The sequence below is a fragment of the Zonotrichia albicollis genome, chromosome 1 (genome assembly GCF_047830755.1).
Source record: "Zonotrichia albicollis isolate bZonAlb1 chromosome 1, bZonAlb1.hap1, whole genome shotgun sequence".
NCBI lineage: Eukaryota > Metazoa > Chordata > Aves > Passeriformes > Passerellidae > Zonotrichia > Zonotrichia albicollis.
The window spans coordinates 35,061,385-35,077,562 of record NC_133819.1 but is presented as its reverse complement, the minus strand read 5'-3'; the positions used below and the strand labels follow the sequence as shown (position 1 = coordinate 35,077,562).

General features: G+C 37.3%; 1 protein-coding gene across 1 annotated transcript in view; it reads right to left on the bottom strand.

The window, feature by feature from the left end:
• The window catches only part of CHN2 (chimerin 2), a 157,645-nt gene that overhangs the window by 89,383 nt on the left and 52,084 nt on the right, over positions 1-16,178 (bottom strand). The window contains exon 2 of the mRNA XM_005480903.4: positions 2,347-2,385. Coding sequence (XP_005480960.1) covers positions 2,347-2,385 — 39 coding nt within the window. The remainder of the gene's footprint in view (positions 1-2,346; positions 2,386-16,178) is intronic.

The window sequence follows — 16,178 nt, the reverse complement described above, 5'->3', positions numbered from 1 at the left end:
CTAGAGACTGCTGACTGCTAGAAACCTTCCAAACTTTTTCCCAGGTTCCTTCCTGTAAATAGAAAATTATTCTTGCCATTTCTTTTATTGTCTGTGTCACAGGCCTATCAGAAAAAGTCTGAAAAACTTTGTGACCTCTGAAATCTATGTGAAATTCTAACAATTCCTCATAAGCAAGTCAGGATCTTCTGCATTAGAAGTGCTCATGTTTTCCAAATATAGCTGAATCAAATTTTTACATTATATCAAAACAGTAAGGCTTGAGATCTGAAAACTGTTGCACTTTGATTAGTATTTGTCCATGGACACGTGCAATATTGTTTATTTGAATACTTTGTTGGCATAAACAGGAAAATCTGCCTTTGTTTAGAAGCTAGAAGCCTTGATCTTGATGTCAGTAGAAGGCAACATAGTCACCTAAGGTTATCCAGGACTTAAAATAAGAAATAAAAACTGTATGCAAAGTATCTTACTAGTATGTTAGCAAACTAAAAATTACTAGGGAAAATACATTGAAAATAATAGTTAAATAGGCAGTAAACTCAAAGTGTTAAGCATGAAATATATATAAGTTAAAACTGTCATGAGATAGGACAGCAGGTTGAATCATAGGCAAACACTATTGCTGGATATAATCTCTATAATTAATTTACCAGATCAGAATTCTTCTTGCTGAGTAAAGAAGCATACATCAATTATCATTGCAAAGAAAAATGTGTATCTGTGGCTAAGCAGTGTCAGAAATAAATCTTTCTAAGCTTAAACTATTTTCTGCATTTTGGAGCTTTGCAACATTTTCCAAGGTCACTCATGCTTGGAGTTTAGACACTGAGGCCATGATATTGTCATTACCACAATATTGGCATCCTACATAGAGTGGAATTGGAAATTATACATTCATAGATTATTCATCCATTCTGGCTGCATTTAGTTTATTTTTTCCATTTAAAGAATGGAAAAAATAAATGATCCCTTGGATTACATGTAAGCTATCAGATAAAAGTAACCAAATTTTTCCCCTGCATGCAGTGATCTGTCTGCTGCACAACTGGGGCAACTAAAAGCAGGTAAGTAAAGGTAGGTTCTTATTTCCTGACTTTTTAATGAAAACTTACTGCTGAAAAGGAAGCATCTGTCATTTGAAATGCTGGTCTTCTCAGAGTCAATGGCAGCTTTTTCATTGATTTTGAGTAAACTCTTTTTAAAAAAATCACTCAACTGTCTGCTTCCTTTCAAGCACTCAGTAAAGAATGCTGGAATGGTCCAACACTCTTGCTGTCTTTTTAGGAGGTTTCTCTTATATGCTCAAAACATTTACAACAACAACAACAATGTGTCTGGAAAACAGTGTTCTGAGAAGCAAGTTCTGTAATTTAATGGCATATTCAAATTTTGGTTGAAAAAAATCCCAGTCCATTCTGGGGCAGAATGTGATTCTCAGGTAACACAGAGGTGATGTCTTTGAAGTCAGCAAGACAGTTTAATGTGCATATAAGTGAAGTCAACAAGTTTATTCTAGTCTTTAAAATTACACATGTACATGCATGTAGCTACTGTGATCATTGTGTTTTTGTAGTTGCACTTTGGTAATGGCACTGTACTGAATTTGCCACAATAAAAGAGAGAACTTTTGCTTAGGAAAGCTCTGTATCTGAAAACAAAAAGAATAAAACAGCTCTCTATACCCGAAGCTACACTCTTATTAAAGTTCCAGGAAGGGTTTAAAATAAAAGATCAAATTTAAAGGCTATCCTTAATAAGGGATTTTAAAGCCAATATTTTGTCTTAGATCTGTGCGGCTCTATTAGAAAATACATTTGGAACAAAGCAAAAGAGCATAAAATATGCACTTCTGCACTGCACTCTATGTAAATGATTTTTCTAAAGGCAGACAGGAAGGTTCAAAGAGCTGATAATGCTGTCTCCAACTTCTAAACCACCACTTCAAAAATCAGCTTCTATTGCTAAGGATCAAAAATATTATTATCTTAAAGTGATTTGGTGACCCGTATAAAAAGACAAGTATTCTCAAGCCTGACCTTTAGTAAACATACAAAGCATTAACCTCTACCTCTGAAATCCTTCCTGAAAATCTCAGCAGAGAAACCATGAAACCCAGGAGCTGCACACTTTTAAGGCAATGCAGGGAATCTGGCACACATAATCCTGCTGCCCTTGTTCCATGGAATCCATAAAAGTTCAGGTTTTGCTGCTGTCCTATACAGTAATTCGTACAAGCATCTAGTAAATTTATATTGTTCTTTCAAACAAGAAAGGAAAAAATACCTAACAGTGACTGACTCTTTGGTAAGGCACTAAGATTATTCAAATTGCTTGTATACTCACAGTATGATTTCCATATTGGAGGCTGGTATTCTTCAGCATCTAAAATAGAAGCAAAAAGGGAGAAAGAAATCAGTCATTTGGCCACTGGGTCAAACTGTCAGCATGCATTTTTCTGCTGAGAGACCTCTTCATGTCAGCAAAATTCACATTTCTTTCCCAAGAGAGATGATAGCCTATTTACAGTACAGTTTGCTATGTGAGAGAAGAATACAAATTTCAACCACTTGTGGATCCAGTGTGCTTTTTCCAAATTATTCAAATGTGGGAGAAATTAATTTTTGACCAATTTGCACTAATTACCAGTATTTTTAAAATAATTAACTGGGCTGGTAACTACATTATTTATTTGCTTTACCTGGCATGATAAACAGATAAATCACTACTGGTTTCCAAGGCGGTTTCTAACCCCACTAGTAAGATTTGAAAATGAGCATCAATGAATAACAGATGCTGGGGCTAAAAGGATGCACAGCTCAGGTTGGACTCGGATGCACAGACCTGACAGTTTCAATGAAAGTCAACTACACTTCTTGAACCCATATGTAATTGGCATATTTTCAGAAGCTGAATCAACAAAGACAATATGAAAAAGATAGAAAAAGGAAAGACTTCAAAGCCTGCCATCACAAATAGGTTACATTATTCTAACACTACTGACTAAAGCAGCACAAAGAGTTGGTGTTTTTACTTAGTGGCCACTCCACGGGGAGGTTTCCAGCTCTCTGCAAGAGAGCCAATTGCTGTAACCTACAGAAATCCCAGCAGGAGCCAAGCTGGAGCAGAAGGAGCAACACCAGTGACAAAGGGTGGGGTACTGGGTACCAGTTTGACTCTGAACTGCCACGCTGCCAAAAACTTTAAAGTCATTTACCATGGGTATGTCATTAAGTTGCCAAAACTGTGCAGGTTAATTAAGGTATTTGTTATTTACTAAACTTCTACTTAAGTTATGCTAATATAATTCAATTATAGTTGCATAGCTCTTGCTCCTTGTCTATTTACATATACACAACTACTTTAAATATATCCCTGCAGAAGTCTGTTTACTGGGAATTTTAATCACTAACTACCATCTGCCACGTTTAACTCTATTGTTTTAGAAGAGGATAAATCTGGCAACAATCACAGTTACTGCCGGGAATAGCACCCTGCAACAATTTATAGATATATTGATTGGGAAACCCATCCATTCAGTTTCAGTTTCAACTGAATCCACCTTTCAACTTAGGCAAAGTTCAAAAGGCTCCCAGACTACAGAGTTATACTGTGCTGTGGCAATCCAAGAGTAATTAGCTTGCAAGTTCATTATGCAGAAGACTTATTTTAAATTGTATGAGGCTATTCATGAGACGAATGAAATTTATTCATAAAATAAATATTTTTTTCTTTTCTCAAACTCTAATAGTATTATGTCACTCTGTTTTTCCCCCCATACATCTATTGCTTCACATATAGTTTACCACAACACCATAATATTGTATATTAAGTTCTTCTGTCAATACTTCTGTGCTACTGCAAGAGAATTTCTGAATTTCCTTCGTCACGTACTATATTTTTTCAACTGAAGAAACATTGAGATAATGCAAATATCTTATTATCTGTACTGGTGACTTCAGATAAGGAAGTAATAGGGGGAGAAACAATTAAAAAACAATGAGTATCAGCTGTTGCATTAGTCTTCCAAATTAATTAAAAAGTGCATAGTAAATTCAACAGTGAAAGCTGATGTACAAGTGGCCATAAAGTGCTTCATTAGCTGGAGACAGACTGATAGTGAGGAAACACTGCAGCCAAAATGGAGAATCATCCAGGAGATAAATCATACTACAAAACTGATGATTGCATTTGATTTGCCACAGTTATGAATCTGTCAGTCCCAGAAAGCGTGGACAGAACCATCCCTCAAAAGCTAAAATAATTCTAAAAGACAGCACACTTGGAGGAAACCCTCATGTCACCAGTGCCACATTCACCATTACTGGTGAGGTACTGCCACATCCTCTGTGATCCCTGCAGCTGAAAGCATGTCCCTGCATCACAGGGAACAAAATGCATAGTGCTAGTACTAATGGAGTTTATGGCCAGGCTGTTTGATGGCACCCATTTGTAAGGAAATAAAGAATAATTTGTTTAAATACAACTTGGAGACAAGGGTCATGGTTGAGGATCAGGGAGAGGTCTGATGGAACCCAGATAGAAATATCTTTATTCCTTTGTGGCAAGAAGCTGCTGAGCTCCTGTTTAAACAGCTCATCTTTGTATGGTAAAGTCTTAGGACTCCCATCCTGGTTGACTAGATTAGACTGAACTTCAATCATTCTTAAGTTAGAGGTGAAAAGAGGCAAATCCTGCCTGAGCAGATTTGATAACTTCTATTTGCCCTTTCTGAAATTTCTGTTCTTCTGTATTTTGCTATTTCCCTGTATTACACAGCAGTTTTGCTCATTAAATTGTGTTCCACTCTCCATCATGAGGCTTTGAACAGCAGTTCTGGCTCACAGAAATTAACAATAAAAGTTCGGGTGGTTGGCTCAGTTACTACAGGACACCTTTACACACAGCTTGTGCTTACAGTTCTGCACATGATAATGGTCTCAGCAAGGCCAACACACCTCAGTTTCGAGCCACTTAGCAAAAATCAATCAATCAATCAATCAGACTTGGCACAACTGATGAATGCCCTGCATTGATGTCTCATGAAATGATATGCCTCATATGAACTTTGATTGTAATGACTACCAAAACTGTGACTGACTGGCAGTGTGGGGAAAAGGTTCACTGAGGTACTCTCAGGTGACAAGACAGGGTATTTCCTATTGCTCTTTTCTTGAAAGGTTCATATTTTCTACAGTGACTTCTTGTCTAGATTCAGAAAATGTGCCAGCTAAGGCTGAAAGAAGTTGTCAAAGGAGACAAGATGAGTAACAGCTCTGAAAAGCCCAACAAAATATCCCAATGTCATCTGTGACATACTTTTATGAATGTCGGCATAAGAAAGACTCACTGTAAAAGAATTACAGAATGTCCAGTCAAGGTATTTTTAAAATTCTTTTAAGCCTTCTCAAAACTGTATCATAAATGACCTTGGCAAAACCAGAAAACCTTGGAGCAGTTACTGCAAAGACTAGAACTGGCAGAAAAAGCATGAGTGACTTCCATATATAATATTACAGGCAATACTGTTAGCTAAAAGCTTTGAAACATACTGGCTAAGAAAGTAAATATTTATTAAACCTAAAAAAGTACTTGAAGTCAGTTGTATGCTAAACAGAAGACCGAAAGGAATGAAGAATGCTGACTCCTGAGGAATATTGCAGCTATGAGAAGGTTTCTCATAATGCAAAATTGACAAAAAATATATTGGAGAAAATTGTCAAATGAAAAATGATACTTGGAACTGGAAAACGGGAGTAAGGAAGAAAAAGGTTATTTCTTCACTTTATTTGCTTTACTCTTCACAGAGCAGAGAGGATGAAAAGGATCTTAGGAAAAAATACTTTCCTAAAGCTGAAGGAACACTTAAAGCTGAGTAAGTATAGAAAGACTACAGTAAAGGGAGGGCTGAAAAGTTGGCAAAGCTTTAAGCAGACAGATAAAAAGTAAAACTACATAAGATTTTTTATTTAAAGAAACATGAAGACAGAATACAGTATTACTGCCAACAGTAGGCAGTAAAGGGTTAACACATTACTCAGAGCCATTCTTAAGCAATTTCTGAGAAATGATCTTACATTAAGTATATAGTAAGTAAAGTCATCCATGGACTTCAACCCTTGCTCTTCTTTGGGCCTGGCCCTGTACCAAAGCGTTGCCCTTCTGGATGTAGTTGTTAAAGACACAGGAATGACAGAATTGGTTTTTACTACTGCCTTGTACTTTGTGAAAATGATGATGTAACACCAACACGTGTGGGTTTGTGCTTCCAGCACTGGGGCTGATTTGGCTAAAGCAGATCGAATAAGAAACTAAGTTCAAAGTTATTCTTCTGACTCTCATGACTGGTAATGCACTGAAAAGCATAAACTCTGTTTTACAGGAAAGCCCACAAATTGCACCACATGAATCAAATATTTATGACTTGTAAGTGGCATTTCTAAGCATAAGGAAAACAGTAACAAATATCCATATTGTAGCTATATGTCATGCCCAGTTCTAGATATGCTAAAAAGTATTAGTGATTCCCATGACAGAAAAGAGTTAAGCAGACTAGCAGCAGGACAGCTCCCAAAGGGGAACTGTCATTATTTGCTGATTTCTTACAGTCTCTATGAAAAAAGAGTAAAGATTTTCTTTTTTTGCCCTTGTCCTTACTAAAGGATTATAAAAAAATATTTTGCAGTTCACCTTGGAAGAACTGCCTCAGCCTGGATTCTCTGCCACCATTGTCTGAATTTTGGACTTCCTTTCCAGTAACAACTAATTTTAAGACTATGACCTGCATGTGCAAGGAAAGACACTTGTGTGTGAGGAAAAGCCAATCTGGAAGCCACTGGTTTACTGGCAGTGTGCAGATAAATGATTCACCGGATGAACAAGTCTAGTTACTAATTTTTTTAATACTCTATTGTTATTTTAGGACCAAGACTAATAATTATGAGTGTTTTAATGCTCTTTGTATATTTCCTTTAAAGAGCTTTTTCACAGGTTTACCACGTACACTTTCATATTTATTGCTTTGTTTCCAAAACATTAAGTTAGCATATATTATTAAATGCATCTTTCTTATTTTTGTATATGTAATTATATATAGAATAGAAGACTGCTGAGTAAGAGCTTCTGTGAAACATAAACAGTGTTTGCACTCTTTATGGACCTGGGTTTTTTAATATTTTTCTTGGTACAGACAGAATTTTATTATTCAATTTAATGTGGATAGCCATCACAGGGCCACAGAATGATTGGGGTTGGAAGGTACCTATGGAGGGGATGTGACCCAAACCCCCTTCTCAAGCGTGGCCACCTATAACCAGTTCCAGACAGCTCCTGAGGATCTCCAAGGATGGAGACACCACAACCCCAGTGGGCAATCTGTGCCAGTGTTTGGTCACCCTCACAGTCAAGAGGGTGTTTCCTGATGCTCTGGTAGAGCCTCCTGTGTTTCCTTTTTGTGCCCATTGCCACTGGTAATGTCACTGGACAGCACTGAAAAGAGCTGGCTTTGTTCTCTTTGCACACTCTCTTCAGATATTTATACACTTTGACAGATTCCCCTGAGCCTTCTCTTCTGCAGGTTGCACAGTCCCAGCTCACTCAGCCTTTCCTGATAGAACAGATCCTCCAGCCTTGTAATGCCTTTGCAGCCCTTTATAAGGATCTCTCCAGCAGTTCCTGAGCTCTCTCACACTGGGGAATCCAACACTGCACACAGCATCCAGTTGTGGCCTCATCAGCAGTGAGAAGAGGGGGAGAATCACCTTTCCTTTGATCTGCTGGCAATGATGCTCCCACCAGCCACCTTCAAGGGAAGGAGACATTGCTGGCTCATTTTGAACTTGGGCTCCAACAGAACCCCAGGTCCTTTTCTGCCAAGCAGTTCTCCAGCAGGGTGGTTCTTGGCACACACTGGTGGATGGAGACTAAAGTGAAAGAGTAGTAAGGGGGCTTCTTTAGGGGGCACCAGTTCTTTTCTGACACATAAAACATAGATCCAATCTTTGGTTTCCACTCCTTGATTAGAAAAAATATCAATTACAGAAGTTTATTTTCTTCTTATCTGATCCCCTACTGGCTATATTATCCTGGTGAAGGGCTGCTTTAATTTATTTTGCCCTCTCAATAATTAATATACACACACAAACAACTATGTCACTTTGCAGTCATTTTACAAACTACTCTAAATTGGGACATTTTTCTATGTTTGATGGCACTCATTTGGCATATACTTTGGACATCATGATGACTTCTATCTAACTACCCTTACAGGCACCCCTGACCACTCTAAGAAAGAATATTCTCATTTTCAAGGTTGCAAATAATCATACTGTCAAATAAGTCCCCCACCCTAAATCCTGAAAAGTCACTGCTACTGTGAAGAGCAATATTAACTCTCTTGCCGTAAATAATTAGCAATGGAGCTGTTGAAATATTTGAGCATGTCAAAAACTCTGTTTAATGTTTCATTCAGAACGAATAGTTGCCCATGGAGGAGTGAGCAGTTGCCAGATTTATCACTGAACTTTCTCATCACAAGTACATGGACAGCTAAAATATGCAATGAGACTTCAGTTCTTGTCTTAATGAGGCACTTTAGCTTTCAGCATAAGGTACAGAAATGATCAAACTGTTTACTTCCAACACAGTTCATAATTGGTGTATTAATTCAGATGATGGGAGCTTCCCACTGTGCTGTTCTTTCCTAAGAAAAAAATTAAAAATCAGCAATAGTGTGTAATTTAAATGTCAAAAAAAGCTCACAAAAGGGGTGGAGTTCTCTCTCACACAGCAATTAGACTGAAACAGTAAGCTGTTAATAAGCACAGTATAAATTGACAGCTATTTTCTATCTTTTTCCTTTTGCCTACCACAAACTTGCTATTAGAAGGCACTGCTCTGAAGGTAGATCATTTAGCCAGCTCTATGAACCAGGGTCATTCCAAATTGTGTTCTCTCCTGCTTTTGCTTCAGATTTTAAAATGGTATCTTTCCACTCACAGACAGGTGGTTGGTCCCTGATTACTTTTGTTTAATGCACATGTCTGTTTTACTAAAATGCAGGTGAAAGATCGCGCAAATAGGTAAACCTGATAATTTAGAAGAGTTACCAAATATCAAATAAAATATGAGTTTGAATTATGTGGGTTATTAGGGATGTCTTCCAACAGATCACAGGAGATTTGAATGTTTTAAATCCACAGCTATACTTGTATAACAAAATTACAAGGAGCCATGTTCTGTGGCTGGTGAGTGGTGTTCAGCCAGCTATGACCATCAGATTGGAGCAATATCCCATTAATTAAAAAATCTGCCTCTCTATTCTGCACAGATTTAAATATAATTAAAAGCACTGAAAATATAATTTTAAATTTGGAAGTTGAGAAAGAATAATCAGAGTTCTCAATAGGAATAGGAGAAGTAAAAAATGGAAGGGTATCTGTACAGTTCTAATTTTCAAACTCTCTTTAGGAGTCTAGTCTTTCTTAGGGCCCAAAAATTAGAATTAAATAAGCTCTTCCAGAGTGCAAATCCAAGAAGCTGACAGGGATCTAAGCAAGCTGATAAAAACGTTTTCAATGCTTTAAATATTTCCTGGGAAATATGCAAGATTTAAGAGTGCAGAGGAGTAATCCTATTACCTAATCTTAGACAGGTAGGTCCTTTTTAATGCTGAATCACACTGAATCTATTGCCCTTGGATGGCATTTAAGAACCTCCATAACCTAAGTGCTCTGAAAGGTATTTTTCCCAGAGCAATAATGAAGAACTTTCTTATACAGATTATTAAAGACTGATCTCTAAAAACTAGAAAGGCAGAAAATGAAAAATCATCAAATATATCTGCATCATTCATTGACAAAAAATCTGTTGTCATTATTAGCTGACATTAAATTTAATCTGGTCCCAAAAAATTACACCCAAAGGACTGTTACCATTCTCTGTTCTAACTAAAGCTAGTGTAATTAAAATCTAACACAGTTATTTTCACCTTTTTATGTTTTGAACCTATAAACCAGAGGCATCAAGGCATTAAAATGGGACCATCAGAGCTCTGCCTGACTCAGAGATTCCACATATTTTTAGGAATAAGCACATAAGTTAAATCACATCACATTAGCAGACCTCCTATCTTGCACGGACATACTTTAGCTTCTAACTAATGACCAGTTAGTTCCTGGCTGAAAATCAAAACCTGATAGTCAGCTGGCATATCTGAGCATAATTCTGATGCAGTGATTTTACCACTGCACAGGACGTGGCAACACATTTCCAGTCATTCACTTACTGCATCCTAAAACTCACCCCCCATAACCTTCCAGGCAATGATCCCTGGACTCAGCAAAGTAGTTCAGGCATGGTAGGAAAGGGCATATGACAAAAATAACTACAATAATGACGAAAAATGGCATTGAAATGGTCACCATGAAGTATTTAAATTAGAACATTTATGTTGAAGTATTACCAGCACATTCCCAGTTCCAGAAATTCACTCACACATTGACATGATACCTCTTTATCCGGCTTATCAAAAGAGCCAGCACATTCCCAGAAAACTTATTAACCTTTAGCAGAGTCCAACTCATTTCTTTTGGTAACTCTGTTATTTTTGACATGAGTAATTTTATCATCCCTCTAAGCAGGGACACAAGTATTTGTCTTGTGGTGGATGTGAGGTGGTCCTAGGGCTGCAGCTGACTGTGGTGGCTGTTCATTTGTTTCTAGAGATCATCCCCATCTGCGCCATGTAGCCCTGCATTTGCCCCTCTATAAATACAAAAATATAAGCATTTTTTACTGAAAAGACTGAAACCGTATACTCAGAATGAAATGGAAAACCGCAGGAGCTATGCATATCCCAGGGGCCTTAATGAACTCTGTGGTCTAAAGACACCTTCAAACCTTGGAAATCAGAGATGAGAACTATCCTGTCATTCAAAGCAGGCATAATGATCTGCAGAAGAGTAAAATCTTAGCAAATAATTAGATTTCACTTTGGCTTGCTTTTCAGGTCCTGTAGTATTGCTGCAGCATTTGCGTCTCTACATTAAAACATGAAAAACAGGAAAAACACCACCCACCTGCAAAGCATGTTTATCATTCCCACAGCTCTGGGTAAAACTTGGAATAAATGGGACTCCTAGGATAAAAAGCAGTACTGTATTTATATACCTCCCCTGTTAGAAAAATGTGACACTATTAATCACATTCTTTGGTGGGCAGTTTTATGCAAGTGTATCAACTACATTCAAGGCCAATTGAATTATTATTTTATGTGATATTAGTCTCTAAATCTTCAACTTTTCTAAGAAAATAGGCTGGATCAAGGCCAGCTATTACTGAGGCACCCACCTTCTCATCAAGTACATTGTGCAGTTGGACAAACACTTCACAGGTGTGTTCTATTCTATCATCACCCACTATTTAAGTGATCTCCCTATACAGCTGCTCCTGCTCTTGCTATTCTGGATATGAATATTGGAGAAATGTAGACCTTCTTAAAATTTAGCTCCATGATAGTATGTTTACCCTGACAAGAAACTCATGTCTTAGAAAGATCTGTGTAACTACACCTTCTTCCCTGCAGCATTAGCCATAAAATCATTACTACAAGTATTTAAAATACAATAATGGAGTATTTGCTCTCAGATTAATATGGTTTATGTATTGTTTCCTTACTTGAGAAGAATTTAATTGCCTCATGGAAGTCTATAATTCTTCCAAGAGCTTTTTACTACAGCCTGGCACTTTAACAGTTGATAATGAGTACTTACAGTATCATATATTTACAAAATACCTTGTATGAAACCCTATAAAATTTAAAATACACTTAGGTCATCCACAAGTTTTATCAAACTAACCAACAAGTCTGTGCAAAATCTCCTGATGCCTGGGCATCGCTGAGATAATTTTTTTTTGCAACCTGCAATGCTGGCAGCATTTTCCCCAGAAAATTTTGGCCATCAGCATGTCTGAGGCCAACCCAACTGCAGCCTGGATAATATCGCAGTTTCCTACTTTGCAAATTTTAAAGATGCAGACAGCACAAGAATACTGTATTTCAGTGTCTTAGAACACATGAAATTTCTTTACATGCTAAAAGTAGATCAAATAGAGTGGAAACAGTAATTCCTATATTAAAATGGATTTTGCTTCTGTGTAACCAGAGATAGGCTGGTTAGTTTTACATAAATAAATTACAAGGGAAGGAGAAAGCACAATTTTTCTCTGTAACTTTTCTGGAATTGTTCTTCACCCTTGTAAAAAAGAACAAATAAAATTTGTTTCTTACTTCACTTATCTTGCAGAAAGACTCAGAAGATGGTAAAGCTAGTGCCTAAAAGCACATCCATCATATCTTCAATCATAAAATCAGTCAGTGAGGAAAAAAATACCCTCTTCTATCCTGTTCTTTTTAAGATACACCCAATTGCCACAATTTTGAACAAACCCTCTAACTTATCCCCCTGAAACACTTTGTGTAAGGACAATTAATTATGAATAACGTTATGGTCTTGGCACAACAGTATTTAAAAAATTTCATTGCAAAGGCTCAGGGAAAAGAAGCAATAGTCATCAAAAATTTTGCAAATGTATTTGCTGTAAGCTTCCAGCAGGTAAATAATAAACAATATTCAATACAATACCATTAAGCAAGTACACTTTCTACTGTGATTTATACCCTGAATGGTAAAGTTTAGACATCAAATATCCTCATTTTCTTTTCAGTAGGCCAAAATCAGCAGCTGATCTATATGATCCAGCACAGTCTTCCCTTTAAACAGCAAATGAGTCAGAATTCTTTAAATGCTATAGCATAACCACAGCCTTGATGATGAAACCTGGCCAAATGCAAGTCAGAATTACAGAAACTGTTTTGTCCTCGTTCCCAAGCTCCCAGGGCTCACATGGAGGTACCAGGACTCTGGCAGATCAATACCTATGGACACAAAAAAGATGCTTTCCATAATTTGCTGCCCAGTAATGAAACCAAGGAGAGCTTTGTTCTTCTGATAATATACTGATCTTCATCCAAGCAAGGTTCACATTCAAGCATTTCATTACTCCCAGAGGACAAACATGTGTCTACATGCTCAGAGACACAAAACTGACTAATGTTCTCTGGAGCACAGAGGGGAGAACAAAAAACATTCAAGCCTTTCCTTTGGAAAGATCTGGAAAATGCCCAAAGCAAAATGATGCCATTTTTTTAAGCTAAGGGGAAGGGTTGGTGCCGAGCAAGAACTGCAGGTCTTGGTGGCAACCACTGCTCTGCAGCTCTGCTCTCATCCTGGGAGACACGAAAGCTGGGTAAAAAGATGAGCTGACTCAGTCATGTCCAACATCACCAGAGCAGGATGGGTATTTCATCTTGGAAATACACCAATACCTGCGTACCTTTTTTGAAAAAGTTTTTCCTGCTTTTCCTGAATGTTTGTTATATCATACAGGAAAGCCTGTCAGAGCTTGTCAGATCATTCTAGCAGCAAAACCTCCCAAAATGCAGGTTTCCTTGAGAGCCCAGAGGACAAGGTTGCTGGTTGTCTGTGAGTTTATTGGCAACATCAGGTGTAACTAATGACTGAGACAGTGTGTTGCCCAACAACTCACCCCAAAGGAAGCTGAGGTTTTGCCAGGTTTTTGCTTAGTTTCATCAACATTTTTTGATGCTCACAATGGGAGACAGTGTGCAACTGTGTCAGCTTTGTGCATCGAGAACTATAAAAATATTCAACAGCTCTAAAATATACATTTATTTTAAACTTTTATTTCTCATTCTTATTATTTTCAAGGATAGTTAAAGGTATACCAGTCTGAGAGAGTAAATATGCCTGCTTATGACAGCAGAAAATAGACCTGAATATTAAAAAGAAACACATCTCAAGAGGCAAGGGCAGTGAGACTTAAATTCAATTTGCAAGATAAAAGCTAACCAGACCACTTACTATTGCCATCTGATAGCATTCAATATTGCTTGAAATTCATTAATAGGCTAGGTAATGTAAGTACAGTGCATGTATACAAATTTAATTCTATTAATTTCTACATTAGAAAAATCTAGTGAAAGAGGAGAATAATTTTAAGGCAATCCTACCAATCTGTGGAAAAGGCATAGAAAAAACAGTCTAAACCTCAGAAGAATAATTATCCCATGAGACTCCCACCTCCTGGGAGTGCCCATTATTGTGCTAGGAGAACATAAAACTGACAGCTATTCAGAAAGATCTCCAGAACAATTTTGGCTTAGCTCTACTGCTTATCTTACCTTACCTCATCTTTTTAGGATATCTACAAGCTTCCAGCTAACTTACCAATATTGTATTTTATTTTTACAAGCAAGCAATAAATGCTTCTTTTATAGCATATACTTTGCTTAACAGTGCAAATGTTGCAAAAATGCTTATGCATCTTAAATAAAAGGTCATTCAAATTTAAACAGCTTTATAGAGTAATACTATTTCATTTAGATCTGCCTACTAACTGCTGATTGCTTAGTCCGATTAGGTAGAACTCTAAATGAAAGGGAAGCAAAGCATTTTATTATCATTATATATTCCCATTATGGCAGCATTTGGAACCCAAAATCAGGTTTGGTGTTACGTCCAACTGCTAACAAGTACAGTTTAAAAATAAAACACAGCAGTCGCTGACCTAAAAGTGCTTGTGATTATAGTGTGTGGCAAGCATCCAACAGATAAAAGGAAAAGAGATGGAAAAGGAATAGGGTAACAAGAATGCTATCCATGTCAGCCATAAGTACCAGTCACAGCATCCTCCCCTAACTATTAAGAGAGTGGTTTCATCTGAATGTAATGAAAAGATAACTAGAAAACAGAAGAAGATGGTAAAAAATAAATTAAATAGCACAGAGCATCACATAAATACACTAGAAATAACTTAGAATGAGCTGATTTATTACTACACGAGAGAGGTTTGCTTATAAATGTTAAGAAAAATGGTGAATATTTAGTTTCTTCTGAGAGTACAAGGAAAAACAACCTCAATACATTTATGTTACATTTTTATAGAAGTGACACATCATATAAATAAAAGAATTATTTTGGATCAAGGTTTTATAATAACCTATCTCTACTGAAGAGTGAATTACTCCAAAGCAAACTGCAGCTCACCCAGGGCATATCCTTCCCTGCTTAAGGTGCAACAGAGAACAGCAGCTGACTTTATTGTATTTTCAAAGACATGCCTATAGCCTATTGCTTAGCAGTTAGATTCCAGTGCATCATTTCATCTGATGCCAGTCTATTTACTTACACTGCTGCTGTGCAAAGTGTGGTCCAGAGACCCCCAAATGGTAAACATTTTCAACTGATAAATGCTTCTTTTCTGAACCTAATTTATTGTCTAGAAGAGTCACATTTTCTCCCAGCTTCTCACTCATTAGGGTCCAGGACTCAGTCCCCGTTGGCATGAGGAGGCCAGATTTGGGAGCAGTCATGTATAGCTGATGAGTCCATGAGGCACCAATTGGTGCCATTAGACAGTGAAATCCAGGGGAATGCCAGGTTCTGCCGCAGGCAATTTACGAGGACATAACCTTTGGACAGGAGGAGACCTGAAATGTGAGCTTCCATCAAGCAACCCAGTGGCTGTGCACAAAAGCAGTGGAAGAATATTAACATGAGGTGGTTCTTCATGATCATTAGCTGCAAATAACATGTCCCCAAGAAATGCATTGCAGGCGCTTCTAATACAGCAGGAGAGCCTTCTATTAATGCTGTTCTCAAAACACTCACTTGAAAATGCTTCAGTGTTTTTATAACAATGAGAGAAACAACTGATTAGGTGCCAAAATGGTTTGATACCATCTCTGAAGAAAGGCTTTGCAGCTCTTATGATTTCTCTTAAAACAGTTTCAACTTTAGGTTGCAATGTCCTTCAAAGTACAAGTATCTTTTTGTGCTGGTTCCAACAAGGATTTCAGAGCTGAGCCCTGACTGCTCCTGCTGTTCTACAGAAGTAGAAATTAATTTTTTGCATATCCTAGACTAGGGCACTATATTCATGCACTATTTATTCTGCATCTCAATTATTATATTTATTGTCTTCTGGACAATAGGTAAAAAATCCTTGCATGCTTTACTTAAAAAGTGCCACAAAATATGTATTAGCTTAAAATTTATCAAAAAGTGAACTTAGCGTAAATAAAGTAGCATAATCCG